This window comes from Hyalella azteca, unplaced genomic scaffold (assembly GCF_000764305.2).
Source record: "Hyalella azteca isolate HAZT.00-mixed unplaced genomic scaffold, Hazt_2.0.2 contig3603, whole genome shotgun sequence".
Lineage (NCBI taxonomy): Eukaryota > Metazoa > Arthropoda > Malacostraca > Amphipoda > Hyalellidae > Hyalella > Hyalella azteca.
Window position 1 is genome coordinate 1 of NW_025933847.1, and position 14,313 is coordinate 14,313.

The following is a 14,313-nucleotide window of genomic DNA, read 5'->3' on the forward strand; positions in this document are numbered from 1 at the left end:
GGCTCGTAGAAATGGAATCACGGCTGGCAAATCCATAAAACCACAGCTCGAAAAATTCAGTCACGGCTCGCCAAGTAGATATATTCCATACTAGCCTGGCTGCCTGCCCTTGTCTGAGACTCTGAGTTGTCTCCCTTGACTCCCTTGTCTGACAGTGACAGACTGTCTTGCTGAGGTGAAGTACTTTACACTTGTCAGCATTGAAAGGCAGCTGCCACGCATCAGCCCAGACTGCCCAGTCAACTAAACTATCAAGATCATTTTGCAGTTGCATTTTATTTGACGCATCCTTAACTGTGGTATTATAAACTTTTGTGTCATCGGCATACATGGAGCACAGGCATGACACTACTTCTGGTACATCGTTTATAAAAGCGACAAATAAAACAGGTCCAAGAACACTTCCTTGCGGCCGGTATGGAAAATTGGGCAAAAACCACCCGTGGCAAAGTGCAAACCGCGATTTTTTAATCAAACAAAAATTTATGACATTCGAGCCGCGAAATTTCATACCTACTGAAATTATATGATATTAGAGCCGCGATATTTCAGACAAAAATAGGACTTTTCCTGACTAGCTTGGGACACTCTTTTTTTTTGCTTCTGGCACCTTACCAATAGCATACAGAATTGTTTTGGAGAAGCCATGTGATAGGGATAGCCCTTGCAAAGAGCTTTGAAGTGAGCCTAAACTTGTTTATGAAATGTTTCATGGTAAGAAGTTATGAATGAAAAACTTTCAAAATTGTCCCGAGTAGCCCCGGTTGACGGTAGTCATCACTTGTTATTAAAATCCACAAAATATCTTTCAGAAATACAATTTTTAGGGTTCAATAACCACATAGCCTAATGACCTCAGAGATATTTTGATGCACTATAAAGACGTTGTTCAGTTAGTAATATAATAGATTGTTTCTATTGAAGGCTGGCAACTTGAATGCTGTGGTGACATTGTCAGCATTGACAGTAGTTGTTAATGAATGGCACAATTGAAGGACAACTTATGCCTGAATCTGAGTTCATTATGAGATGAGTGAAAAATTAAAACATATACATCATATTTGATCAAATGACATAAAACTAGAGCATTCCTTAATAAATTCAATGAAATTTATTAGCTGGATTCAGTGGATCAATACTTCATACATAAACCAGCAATCCAGCATTCTTAGAATTAATGCAAATAGAAGTTAAACCTTTTAAACCTTGTCAAACAAATAAGCAAACTATCAACAAACTAGATTTAGGGACTCCAATACAGTCTTATACTTGCTAATATTCTCACTAAACAATCATACAACCTCTACACAATACTAAAATAAAATACTTAAAAAAACTTTTTAAAACACCACGTTTTTATTGTGGACTAAAAAGTAGAAAATAAATTATGGCGCGCCCCAAAAACGTGTGTTGGGCAGATTTATGATTAATGCAAAAAGCACACAACACACGAATTTTGGAAATTTGATGGTGAATGTACAGCCTGACCCATGTTTTTTGGGACGAGCCATAATTTATTTTCTACTTTTTAGTCCACAAGAAAAACGTGTTTTTTTTAAAGTTTTTTTTAAAGTATTTTATTTTCTCCTTTTTAGTCCGTTGCTACACAGGAAAAACATTGTTGCGAGCCAATTTACTTGACTTGACGTACGTATCGATGATACGTACGATGATAATTTTATTTCAGTTGGCCACGCAAATGCACGAAAGAAAATTATTTTCGAAGTTCTGTAGAAAATTGTATTCGAGGAGATACATTGTTGTTCCCATATTCCATTTCATACATTTCATTGAATAAATACGCCTGGAAACGTGCAACGAATTATTGATTATTGTATTGTCATCGGGAGCTGAGCGTCTCTAAAAGTTTCAGAGCGCTAGCTAGCGGGAAAGTTGGTGAAATATTGATTGCAAGATTTGATCATCACAGACAGACGGACACAAAAGCGAGCTCAGAAAAACGTGGTAATAAAGGGTGTCAACTACAACTTCAATGTTTTGGGGACCATATTAATGGACTATAAAAATTGCTTCTTCGAGATAAATGCTCGAAAATCCTCCTATGAACATTTGGACATCACAGAAATACTCTAGCTTTGTATTCAAACTACATATTTCAAATGCCCACTAGTGGATTCTGTAATGTTTGTCCATCATGGGATCCTATGATTTCCCTCACACTCTAAAATCTCATGCAAGCAACTAGCAACTGAATCTTGATGCACACCTGGCAATGGAACAAACTGCATCTTTTAGTCACATCCTCTTAGATACGGTATGTGTCCTTCAAAAACATCTTAGCACTTGATTAACCACATTTTGGTCATCAGTGCCAACTCATTCATCAGCCCTAGCTAACACTTACAAAACCTACCTATTCTTACATACAAATTTCAAACAATCTTTGAAAAAAGTTTATTCCAGCACTCTCACACTTTTTTGTCAATGCAGGTTACGTGATAATGGCATCTGAAGATTCTAAAAAACTTGCTGGTGAAGTAGATAGTGATGAAGTAGAGGTTATTTCTGTCACAAAGAAGAGTAATACTGTTGAAGAAGCCAATGAAGGGCCTGCGAAAGACCTTGTCAAATCACAAATTGATTTGTATAAGGTAATCTTTTTGTTCTACTAGTATTTCTATTTCATTATATTTTTTGTCAAAAATTTCTTTGAATTTATTATTTTTGTTCCATTACTGTTTTTTAGTATAATTTTTTAGGATTTCTGTATAAAAAAGTTAATTATTACAAATTTATATAATTGAATGAATGCATTAATTGTTATCTTGTAACCTTGTTAGCCAATAATTAGAATCCCAGTTCAAAACTTACTATTACAGTACTTCAAAAATGTAATGCACTAAGCATTATCTGAAAGAATTTTTCCATCAAGTTTACCTCTTGTCATATTCTTTATTCTACCTGTTTATTCTAGTATTAATGTCACTTATTTGCTTAAATCGCAAGTTGACTAAAAATTTAAAAGCAAAGAATAGTCCACAAAAATTCATATCTTTATAGAAAACGTTTCGGAGTCCAGCTCCATCGTCAGTTCGTAGAATCTAGAGTAGTTTATTCTACTTATGTTTATTTTATCATTAGTATTTTGGCTCACTCAAAATGGGCTCATAATGGCTAACAAGCACCTTCTAACTTTTTTATAGATGAAATAATTTCTTAGTCAAGTATATTTAGATATCTCAGCTAAAATTATCAAAATACACTAAAGAGCAACTGAAATTAAAAGGAATTTTAAGAGTTGGAGGACATTGTAAATAAAATTTATTTTTTCCATCTTATGGTATTAAATGGTATTGATGGGGTCTCCAAACTACCAGTAATTATATCGCACTATCTTCTGGGCTTTTAGAAGAATTTTTCCTTGTGTCAAAATTTCCCAGCAGCCAAAACCATGTGCATGCATTAGGCAAACAAAATATGGTAAAATAAAAATGGAGTGCTAATAGGTATACATATATATATACCTATGTCAGAAATAATCTGCCAGAAATAATATAAAGAATTACTGGGATATATATATATATCAAATTTGCTCCTAATGGAAGAAATTATGTGTAATTTTTATCATTTGGCCTACATTTTATACTTTCCATGTTTGATTACTGATGTTGATACCTGGCTTTGCAGGATGCCCTGGCCTATGAAGAGGCTGAGGTGGCCCAGCGCAAAGCTGATGCTGACCAACAACATTTCCTGCAGACCAATGGTGCAATCAGGAGCATTATGCAGGAAATCCTCAAACTTAAACTGAAGCAGCCTGAAAAAGTAAATCATTGGAAATTTAACTTAGAATAGAATAGAAGTGTAGGCATTGAAGAAATAGGCCCATGGCCCGTTTCTTGAAAAATATTTTGTTATTTTCTCATTCTGCAAGTATTATTTGTTTGACTGTTGATGCTTTTTTAATCGAAAACCAAATTTAGTCTTGTGCCAATTTCTACACTGTCTGAAAGTAATCTTTTACTATTATCCCCAGTGTTCAGAAGCTGTTGAAGAGCAACGAGTGAAGGCCATGATGCTCATACTAAACATGCGCAAACTTAGCCGTACTCAGAAGGTAATAGTTTAACTGCTTCAGGTTGCCATCAAAAATATTATATTAGCTGGTTAACCCAGCGGTGCTAGGGATTGATAATCCATAAGAAGAATAAAGTTTTCTTGTTATACCAAAGACTGTTATGTTAAATCCAGTGCTAATTTTCAGGCTGAATTACTATCGCTAAGAACAGGATCACCATTGCAAAAAAGAATAACAATAATAGATAATGCTCTCTTCTAAATCATGTGTTGCAGTTCAAAGGAAATCCATTTTATTAATTTCAGTCCAATAAATTCAAATCGAGATGATTCCACAGTTCTTCCACATTTGCAATATGTACTTCACAATTACCGTACTATTTAGTTACCCATTAATGTCAGATCAAGGTATTATATAACCATCCACAGTAAGCATTGTGTATTATAAATGCCAAATGTTTAGCTCATATCCTTATATAATTGTGGTGCCAGCATTTAATGAATGCAGAAACTATCACATATGTGCAATACTTGAGCTAGGTGGGTTGAATAGGTAGAAAGATGTACTTTATTCATACATAAATGTAGCTCGTTTTGAAAATTATTATTGGACTATATGACAGATTATTTAGGAAGATCACTACTTATAGTATTCTCCACAGAAAGTCTTGAGTATAATAAATTTTACTACTCATATTTGCACAGTGAAGATTAAAACTTGAATTGACCAACAATGGGCACCATTGCATGAAAATCTTTATAAAAACGTTTTTCCTAAAAAAATATGCAGGAATTGCAAAACTTTGAAATTGGAAGATTTCTATTTAAGCAATCAACTAACTTTAAAAAGTATTTAATTATGACAAAAGGTCATTGCTCAACAGTCTGTATGAATATTCAAACTTTATTGCATGCATGTCATGTTGCTAATGAATTATTTAGATCTATTCAACTTATTTTGTATTCTATTCATATGCTTGGTGCATTCTTACTTGTGAATTAATGTGAATCAACTTTTTAAAATTACTATATAGTCCAAGTATACTGAGTTGCTTGACTGTGCAGGTACGCGTTCGTCTTGCCCGAGAGGAAGCCCTGGATGCTCGTCAGAGTGTGGATGGCGTGACGCTGCAGTTGCAAGGTTTACTGTACGAAGTGCTGCACTTGCAGAAAGAGGCCCAGCGCTGCCTGCTTGCTCACACTGCAGACAAGGACGTAGACCTGCTGCCTGTCGAGCAGTTCTATGAGGAAGCCCCACCCAGCATCTCCAGGCCTGTTAGTCTTATTTTATCCTGCTAGCTTATTCATGGAACTTGTGATAATTCATGAATTCCTTTGTTAATAGTCTATTAATTTCACTCAATCAAGATCGGCAACTGAACGTAGGTTTCATCAAAGCTCTAGTTCATGCATATCTCTCTATGGACTAATTTTTTTCATATTATGATTTTTTTTGTCCCAAACTTCTCTATAATTAAATTTTTTTGAAACTGTTCATAAATACCTTTTGTTTGTTTCTTCTCCGGCTGATTAGAAAATAGAAATATACATCTTGTGTTAAAGTAATCAGGTAAAGTAATATTATAAGACTATTGTTGTTTTTTAATATTCATATTCTGGGCTTCTGTCCCTCATATTGGAAACATTCAGGCAGTTCTAATATTATTTATTTATATTTAATAACTTGGGTTGTATCGTGTGTATTCCAAGAAAATTAGCCCACAGGACTATCAGTATTGAATTTGTATTGATTGCAGGACGTGACTCGGTCGGACCCCCACCAGCAGCGTCTTGCTCGCCTGCACTGGGAGCTGGAACAGCGCCGCGGTCAGACCAGCCTCGGCGAACAGCTCTCCTCTGAGCTGCACAGCGTTCAGGTCAACATCAGCGAGCTGAACACCAAGCTGGCTGCTATACGACCCTGCATCAATGATGTGCTCCAGGTGATGTTTTGATCTGGGACGCATCAGATATGTGCTCCAAAAACCGGAATGGTTGAAGTAAACCATGCTATACCATTATTTTATATGATTCTATGTTGACTCAAGTAGAATGTTTAGGTTATAGAATTGCCATTCTGCTTTGTCTAGGCACGTCATATTACAAGCATCGCATAATGTTATTTGTTTGCAGTCGACGATCCCTCTTCAAGAAGCCCTGGGGCTCCCTCTCACTGCCATGAGGAAGCAACAAGAGGCAGCTCAGCTCCTGCCCATGCCACTCTACACTCTCTGGATGCAGGTATTTTAATTTGATCCACTTTGCTCGCCAGTCTTATGCGATAAACAAGACATGAGCTAAAGTGAAATATGAACTCTCGCACAAAATCGTGGTACAATACATGTGATTGGTCCGCAGCCTCTACCATTCTAGGCTGTGATTGGGTTCTTCATGGTAGTGTGCATTTAAATCTATTGCATTTGAGGTCGGAATTGTAATTTATTTCATAAGCGTGTTGCTGACCTTTTGATATGCATTGTCTGACACACATCAAATTATTTACTTGTTCCATTATCTCGGCATTTGTTTATAATGCGGCTGTATGCCCTGTGTATTAGGAAGAAGTTGCCAACCTATTGGTTGACAGCCGTTATGATGGAAATATTTCTAATCATTACTTGTGTTTTATCTGAAAGTTTGCGGTCAATAAAAGAAATATTTGAGTATCCGAATACTGATTTGCATGGTATTTCTGTATGTAATTTTTACCAGTCATCTTATTGGGATATGTTTGAGCAGTGCAGCGCATATAGTGAGGCCGGCGACCCGCTAGTGTGCAGCATGATCAGAGGCGACACAGACGCCGCTGCTAAATTGCAGCAGCAACAGCATGAGGAACAGCACAAAACTTCCGCCGCCGCAGCTGCTGCAGAGGCGACAGAAGCGGCGCCCGGCGATGCTGACTCAGATAACGATCCTGAGGTTAGCTGTCATTGAGGATATGGTATTATACATTTCAGTGTGACTCGCGTGTTGACCATAATCGTTCTTTTTACATTTAAAAAGTCCACCCTTCCTCTCGAAGGGCTTTTAACTTGTGCCTTTCCAAGTTAGTGCCGGATGTCATTTATTATTCCTCGTGGCCTATTTTTCTAAGCGCCCCAAAGCCTTATCTGAACTCGAGTTTTGCCGTGGGGTTTAGTTGTTATTTAGGCAGGATGCATTCTTTGTATTTATCTTCTCTGATAATCATGCGTACGGCTTTGTGTTAGATACCTCTGGTGCGAGTGTTGCCGCTGCTGCTAACCTGTCACTTCTTCTGTCGTGGATGCTTATGCTTCTTCCTTGCTATCCTCACTGCGTTGGTCATTTGAGTCCTCCTGGTCTCAGAATGGTCTGAGAATGGTCTTTAATAACGAAAAGCACTTGGCGTCAATGCTAATTTTCTGAATGGTTAAACTTTGTGACGTAACAAATTTCAATTTACTTGTTGTTACTGTAATCATTTTAATCTTGTTTTTTAAACGTTCTTATAAAAATTATTTGTTTGGATTAACGAGCTCTAAAGAACAATTAGATTTTGCTCATATTATTCAAAATGCTGCCAGGTTCTTTGACGTAGTATTGGGTGGTTCTTATTCTAAATGGAGCATTTTTTTTATGCATCAGGACAGCAACGACGTCAGCAGCCACAAGAGTCGAGACCGCAGCGAACGTTCTGGCCGAGGGAAGACTCACGTGCCGAGCAGCAACAGCAGCAGCAGTAATGCTGCAGCTGTTGACCCCATGCAGAGCAGCAACAGCAGCAGCAGTAATGCTGCAGCTGTTGACCCCATGCAGCAGATGCTCGAGCTACATCCTCTGCATGTCGAAGTCACCGTGTCCACTCCAGGTATGTGGTACTGAACTTCTTCTACGTCATTGTAATCTCTTGTTACTCTCTACGTCATCACTAACAATGGATGTTGAACATAGTTTAATATTTGATACGGTATTCATCTTAGAGTGCATGGTTATGTATGGTTTTGTGGTGTCCGTGTTGCAGATGGCAGCAGTGTGGTGATACAGTTCCACTACGCGATGCAGCTTCGCCTCGTCACCACCCGCACCTTCGTCCTCGCCAAGACCTTGCCACCTGTACCTGGCGCCGTCGTCTACACGTGAGTCCTCGAACCTCGTCATGCTGTTTCACGTCATGCTGTACGTCGGCGGTATGATGTGCACCTTCGTAATGAACCACATCTTGATAAGTGACCTCACGACGTGCTTTACAATGAATCCCTGTCATTTTTCTATTTGGAAACAGCAATGCAAGTAATTTTGGAAAGTCAATAAGATTGTAAATGATGACCACCATGTTACTGCCTGGTAGGGACGTGTTAACGGGCCCCGACTTCCTCGACGAGCTCTTCCCTGGCGACGGCGGCGTCGTGTCGCCCAATCCTGCCACCATCCACCAGCTGCGCCGCCTGCAGCCGCACTCCGCCTTCCTACATCACCCCGCTCTCATCCCGCCTCAGGTGCGTGCTATCTATCACGCGTCGCCTCGCTCTCATCCCGCCTCAGATGCATGCTATCAGGCACCGCCCCACTCTCATCCCGCCTCAGTAGCTCCTGCAATTGTCATAGTGGCAACCGCCTCGCCCCCGCCTTCATCACACCCTCCTCCCAGTACCCCGTCGCCGAAAATTCTATGCAATTTCCGTCTTCCTTAATACCTGATCCTAAAGTTTCGTATCGTATTCGATTAAAATAGCATATCTGAACAATTCGCAGCTACAGAACAATGTAAAAGCTATAAGACTCTCTGAAAAGATAATTTTTTTTAGAATTTTCTTTCTGAATAAACTTGGCTCTTATAAGTAGACTAGTATGTATCATGGATACCAGCATTAACATAAATAGGATATTGAACTAAATCTCAAAGTAGATGAGGAAACTAGAAATGAAGTACGAGTAGTCTCTAAAAAATCTCTCGGTTGTCACTATGTTATAAACACTTCCTGCCCACAACTCCCTGTGTTGCAGTTACCTCATTTAACATTGCCTGCCCTAACACTGCCCTGCGTTGCACTCAGTTTGCTTGCCTAACACTGCTATGTGTTGCAGCTGGGCCGTGCCTACAAGTGGGCGCAGCAGCTAGCAGGGCTCGCGTTCCCTGCCCTCCAGCAGGAGGAAACTCGCGCCCTCAAGGACGGCCTCGTCACTGTCGCGGAGGAAATCGCGCACGAGGTGAGCTCGTTGGGCAAAGTTGGTCGCGTAATATAGTGGAAAATTGGCCCGGGTAATGAATGTAGTGAATAAAGGACAGGAGCTTGCAAATCGTTTGCTCGCCCTTATTATGTTGTATTAAAATTACAGATTTCCACTGCAAATCACAGCATGACTATTTGTTTTGTTTTCAATTGGATTACATCTTTGATTTTTGGTTATCTATTAGAATCTTATTTTATGTTTTATTATTTACTAAAATATAATGAAAGGTGATGAACGAAGCTTTTTGACTTAGTTAGCTTAGTTACCACATCCTGTCCCGGTTCCTCTGAAAGTAGACCGGCGCCCCGGGCCCAGCCTGTTCTCTGTCGTGGGCTCAACCGCTCAAGGCAAATTGCCAAATTACGATTTCAAGTTGACCCCTCACCCCAGGGGCCCATTAAGAGATTTGGTTGTGGTGGCGGCTGGTTATAGGTGCAGAGATGATACACTATATGTGTATCTATATCTTTTGCAACCTAAACTGTTGCAACGACGTTCTTTTTGGAATAAATTGTGCTAAGATGTTGTTTTAAACCTCTTAAGCAATAACCATACCATACCCGACATGCATGTTTTTCCGTAATGTGTTGCTCAATGATTAGACTTGCAGAGCAATAATCATTCTACTCCCACCATCCCTGATGTCCGTTAACATGTTGATGACATAATTCCTGTGACGTCAGGGAGGGACGGAGGTGAGCAGCGAGCGCGTTCACGTCACACTGAGCGCCCTGCGACGTCGCCTCAAGGCTCGTCTCGTGCTACAGCAACACTTGCTCAGCCTGCAAAGCGCCAACTCCACCAGGTGCGTCACGTCATTTTACTACCCAATTAAGCATACTTCAATAAGCAGTTTATCCTTTTTACAGATATTTGCCATCAGTAATGTATGCTTAGCTAAATTAAAAGTCAACACTTCATTATATTTAACCCTTTGTGTGCTGACCTGACCTCTCGTTCCTAAGCCATTACGTACGAGTAGCAATGAAGACTATAAAATAAATGTATTTGGAGGCATAACATCAAATATTTCTTTGTGTGTTAGCTGCATCCCTGTACCGAGCGGGAGCGTGAGCGCGCTGTTTCCTGGCAAGGTGAGCTGCGAGCTTGTGTCCTGGCGGCCGGTCAGCTGGCAGGACTACAACGCCTTGTCTGCCACCGCTGCCCTCAGGGACGCTGGTCTCGCCGTCGCCACCTCCTTCTTCTTCCGCGCTTTGTACCAGCGTCGCCATGGTTAGCTCTCTCAGTGCATACTATTATCATATAATTAAGATCGATATTACTTAAATAATGTCGATATCACATGTGTGATGTCACTATTTTTACTATCTTGGAAACTTGGAAATTGTAAATTTTGGATGTTTGAGATTTTTGTTTCGTGATACTATAGGCATAACTCGTATGCTGGGCTATCTAGAATAAAATTACGTGCTAAAATTTACTTTCTGATGGATAAACGCGTAGTAACTGAGACTTGTATTTCAGTGGAGATGTCTGCGTATGTATGCGTGTCCGCTGACTACCCCAACACTGTTCCGCTGTTCGCCCTCGACCTCAAGTGGGGGGATCAGCCTTGCCCCCACGCCCATGTGCAGCAGCTCGAGGCTGAGGTCAACGTGCATTGGTCTGATCTGCTGGTCGGAGGCACGGACAAGGCACACATCTTGCCCTTGATGCTCTACAGACTCGCCATGTGCCTCGACGTCTACACTGAGGCTGTCAGCAGCAGGCTGAACCCCTCAGACGCTGCGGGGCCATTACCTGATGACTCAATGCACTTCCATAAGGAGAAAATTTTCTTCCGTTCTGCCAGGTGTGCGAGGAGTTTACTTTATCGTGCAAATTAACGCTAACGGCATGTTTAAGTGTTGGAGAATGCTCGATGTCCCTGAATTTTTTCGACGCGGTGGAAGTTGTTCCCCGTGGTCTGACTTGCCTAACGCTGCTCGCGACGGCTCAGACATTTCCCAGACCTATGTAATATTATAATCTGAGTTGATTTCGTAAAAGATTCATTGGTACATGTAGTTTTTTTTTTATTTAATTTTTTCTCCATATTGGTAGAGATTAGGAGATTACTTACAGTAGTTGCAAAAAGTATCCGACACAAAGGAAAAACATTATTTAATTAAAGCTTATCCAACAGAATAACATCAATAAACATTATTCTAATGTAAATTTACATTGGAAAACGAATATCATATCAAAACAACAATATCATTAAATGTTGCCTTGAAAATTGCAATTTTTTTAAAGTTAAGGTTTAAAATAATAAAGTTTTTTCTTTGTCTTGGATACTTTTTGCACCCACTGTAGGTAGCTTTTTGAAATTGAACTGCTTTATTAGTTAATAAATAGTTGTTTAGGTTACAGATATGTGCTCATGGCTGGTTGTGGTGCTATGCAGAAAATGTATTATTATTTCAGTATTGGTTCTTTAACAAAATATTTTTTTTTTCTCAGGGGTCCGGACCGAGCCTTCCCTCTCAAGTACCTGCCTAAGCTGCGTGTCTTTGCTCAGCGCTGAAAATTGTAGTTTTTCTCGAATATAGTCTTTGTGTAACGTCTTTTATCAAGTTAGCATTCGTATATTCAACTTAGGTAGGTGAATGCTGAGCAAACAACAGCATTATATTTGTCATGCGCTACAAAAGGTGATGACTTCCCTCTACCGAGATATTTTCAGCGCAGTTTCAAGTTTTTCTGTACCTTTTAAGAAGGAAGGAGATGTTAGGTGTTCATTGAATCTTCAAGTGATTCGGAGTAGTCCTATGTATAACTCGGCAGGCAAATAAACTACTTTCTAGATTTTGTGTTCTTTTTGACTTCATCGTTAGTGTACATTATTTGTACTCTTTGTCGATATTTTTTTGTTGTGCTCTTCTCCTCCTCAAGTCCTAAATACACTTAATTCAGTGAAACTCTAGTGCTTATTATCTTAATCAAATCTGTGAATTATTATTTAGTCAAGACTCCTTGCGTTTTTCATCACCGTATACCCGAATACTGGCAGCCGCAGGCTCGTGTGAGCGACCTTCTATATGATTTTACCAATCTTTCCTTGGTGTTTCTAACAGACACAGGCCCAACAGATGCAGGTTATGCCCGTCACGTTCGAAGACATTCCCACGTGGCGAATCCCCATCAGCACCTTCTGCCCGGATCAAAATCTCCCACTAAAATCCGAGCTGCAGGCAACTGCGATGAAAAACCTTTTCCTTGAACCACCGCCTTTAGCGAGACTATAATCGCACCTTGCCATCACCTAGACCAAGCCTCACTAAACTTACGCTGGAGTTGATACATGAAGTCGGAGCGGACCCTCGCTCCATGAGCAGGGAATCTACCGCCCAGCCCCTGCGCCTAAAATGGATCAGGCTATAAGCCTTGGAGACGGAGGAGGCCAAACATCTTTGACGTAGCTGAAGACCTCACCTCCGGCGCGAAATAGATTCGCTATCTGAAGCGCTAGTAAATCTTTTACTACTACTACTACTAACAGACGATGTTGCCTCGCCAGCTTCAGAACGCTGATGATTTTAGACCTTCCCGCGCGCGTGAGATATGAGAAATATTGCGAAAAATTGTAGGTACCGAGTCTTGCAACATTGATGTTGACGTTAATTTTTAAATGAAGCTATCTTGGACTTATGGTCTGAAATACAAATAGCATCATTGCTGATGCGCTATTAAACCACTTTTTGGAGTACTAAATTATGATTTATTTTATTTGCACTGTCGCAACGATGGAAGAAGGATGCTCACCGATTGAGGGAGGATCTGAATGGTTTACACTACGCGCCCTTGGCTTGAGCGGCCAAAAATGAAGGAAAGGACACTTCCTAACATATGACACTAGATGAATACGTTTATTACGTAACGAAACTTCCGTTTGTCCTAGCCCGCAATTATGTTGATCGATTGAAATAAGAAGACAGACATTGACTTTTAATGAGGCGTCACGAACGATTGCTCGATGAGGAACAACTAGATGACTACTTAGAGGAAATGAGGGTTAAAGAAAGATTCCAAGTTTGAAATTAATCCAGTCACAGACGTAAAAGAGCTTGTGAGGTTAAAAGAAACGAAGCGTCACAAATGGGTTGTTACTGTATGCGGGCTAACTACGGGTGTATCTCCGTTTTTTCAGTGGCCTAGCTGTAAATCATTAGGCATAATGCTATATGCCGGAGTATATTGGCAGTTGGCACCAGTGGACTGATGGATGTTCACGGGCAATCTAAAACGCACTCATGAGGCCTTTTACACTGTTCAAAATACAGCGCTGTGGGACTCTCTTGGCTTGTGAACATGACTCATTAGACGAAGAGCAACAACTGACGCGATCTGCATGTGAAAAAGATATACCTGATACTCAACAAATATTTCGTCCACATTTCCGGAGAAGTAAATTTTTTGCATATGATTGATTTGCTCGGAAATAATTAGGAAACGATACTTCTCGTACAAATCTGATAAACTTTTCACAGCCAACACAACTGAGGTACATTAGCGACGATTATCCAATGATTGCCAAGGGCAACACAAGCACACTGAGAGTTAGCCTTTTAAAGGTCCTCTGTAAAGCGCGTTCTTCTTTTGCGGGCGAGTGTCTGCCGTATATATATATCCTGTCTTAGAAAAAACGTAGCTCGGAGATAAGGACGGAAAAAGAAGGCAAAATTAGGAAGATGTATGTTGACCAATCTGAATATATATAGTGGCTTTTAACGAATATTCAAGTGATGCATTTTAATGTTAAAATTCCTCAGTGATTGCGAGTCCTCTTCTCGATTGTAATAGGGATATTCCAAAGACTGCTTGACCTTGAAGATTATTTGTATTTACTTAGGATAAAATATATGAACTTAAAAGTCACTTGACATTGCATCGATGTACTCGCACTTCTAATTGTTCTCCACACCCAGGTTTGTTTTTGTACCCGCTATTTGCTGCTAGCCCCTGATGCAGAGAGTAATTAGTCTCTCTACACGAGGCAACTTGCAGAGGACGTTAGCGGTTACTACGTGCTCAATATAGTGACTGCAAGAACTTCCTCATGCGGGCAGACACTTCTGA

General features: G+C 40.0%; 1 protein-coding gene across 2 annotated transcripts; it reads left to right on the plus strand.

The window, feature by feature from the left end:
* The first annotated feature begins 2,413 nt into the window (after positions 1-2,413).
* Positions 2,414-12,155, plus strand: LOC108672581 (THO complex subunit 5 homolog B). Of its 2 annotated transcripts, none has more exons than XM_018160278.2 (16): positions 2,414-2,612; positions 3,649-3,786; positions 3,998-4,078; positions 5,104-5,313; positions 5,796-5,981; positions 6,172-6,279; positions 6,778-6,960; positions 7,648-7,727; positions 7,779-7,870; positions 8,024-8,138; positions 8,351-8,498; positions 9,088-9,210; positions 9,918-10,039; positions 10,280-10,467; positions 10,720-11,047; positions 11,698-12,155. In XM_018160278.2, the coding sequence occupies exons 1-16, from the start codon at positions 2,463-2,465 to the stop codon at positions 11,759-11,761; spliced, it is 2,316 nt and encodes a 771-aa protein (XP_018015767.1). In that variant the 5' UTR covers positions 2,414-2,462; the 3' UTR covers positions 11,762-12,155. The 2 variants fall into 2 exon arrangements, with proteins under 2 accessions (XP_018015767.1, XP_047735633.1); XM_047879677.1 differs by having other exon boundaries at positions 7,648-7,721; positions 7,770-7,870.
* The last annotated feature ends 2,158 nt before the right edge of the window (positions 12,156-14,313 follow it).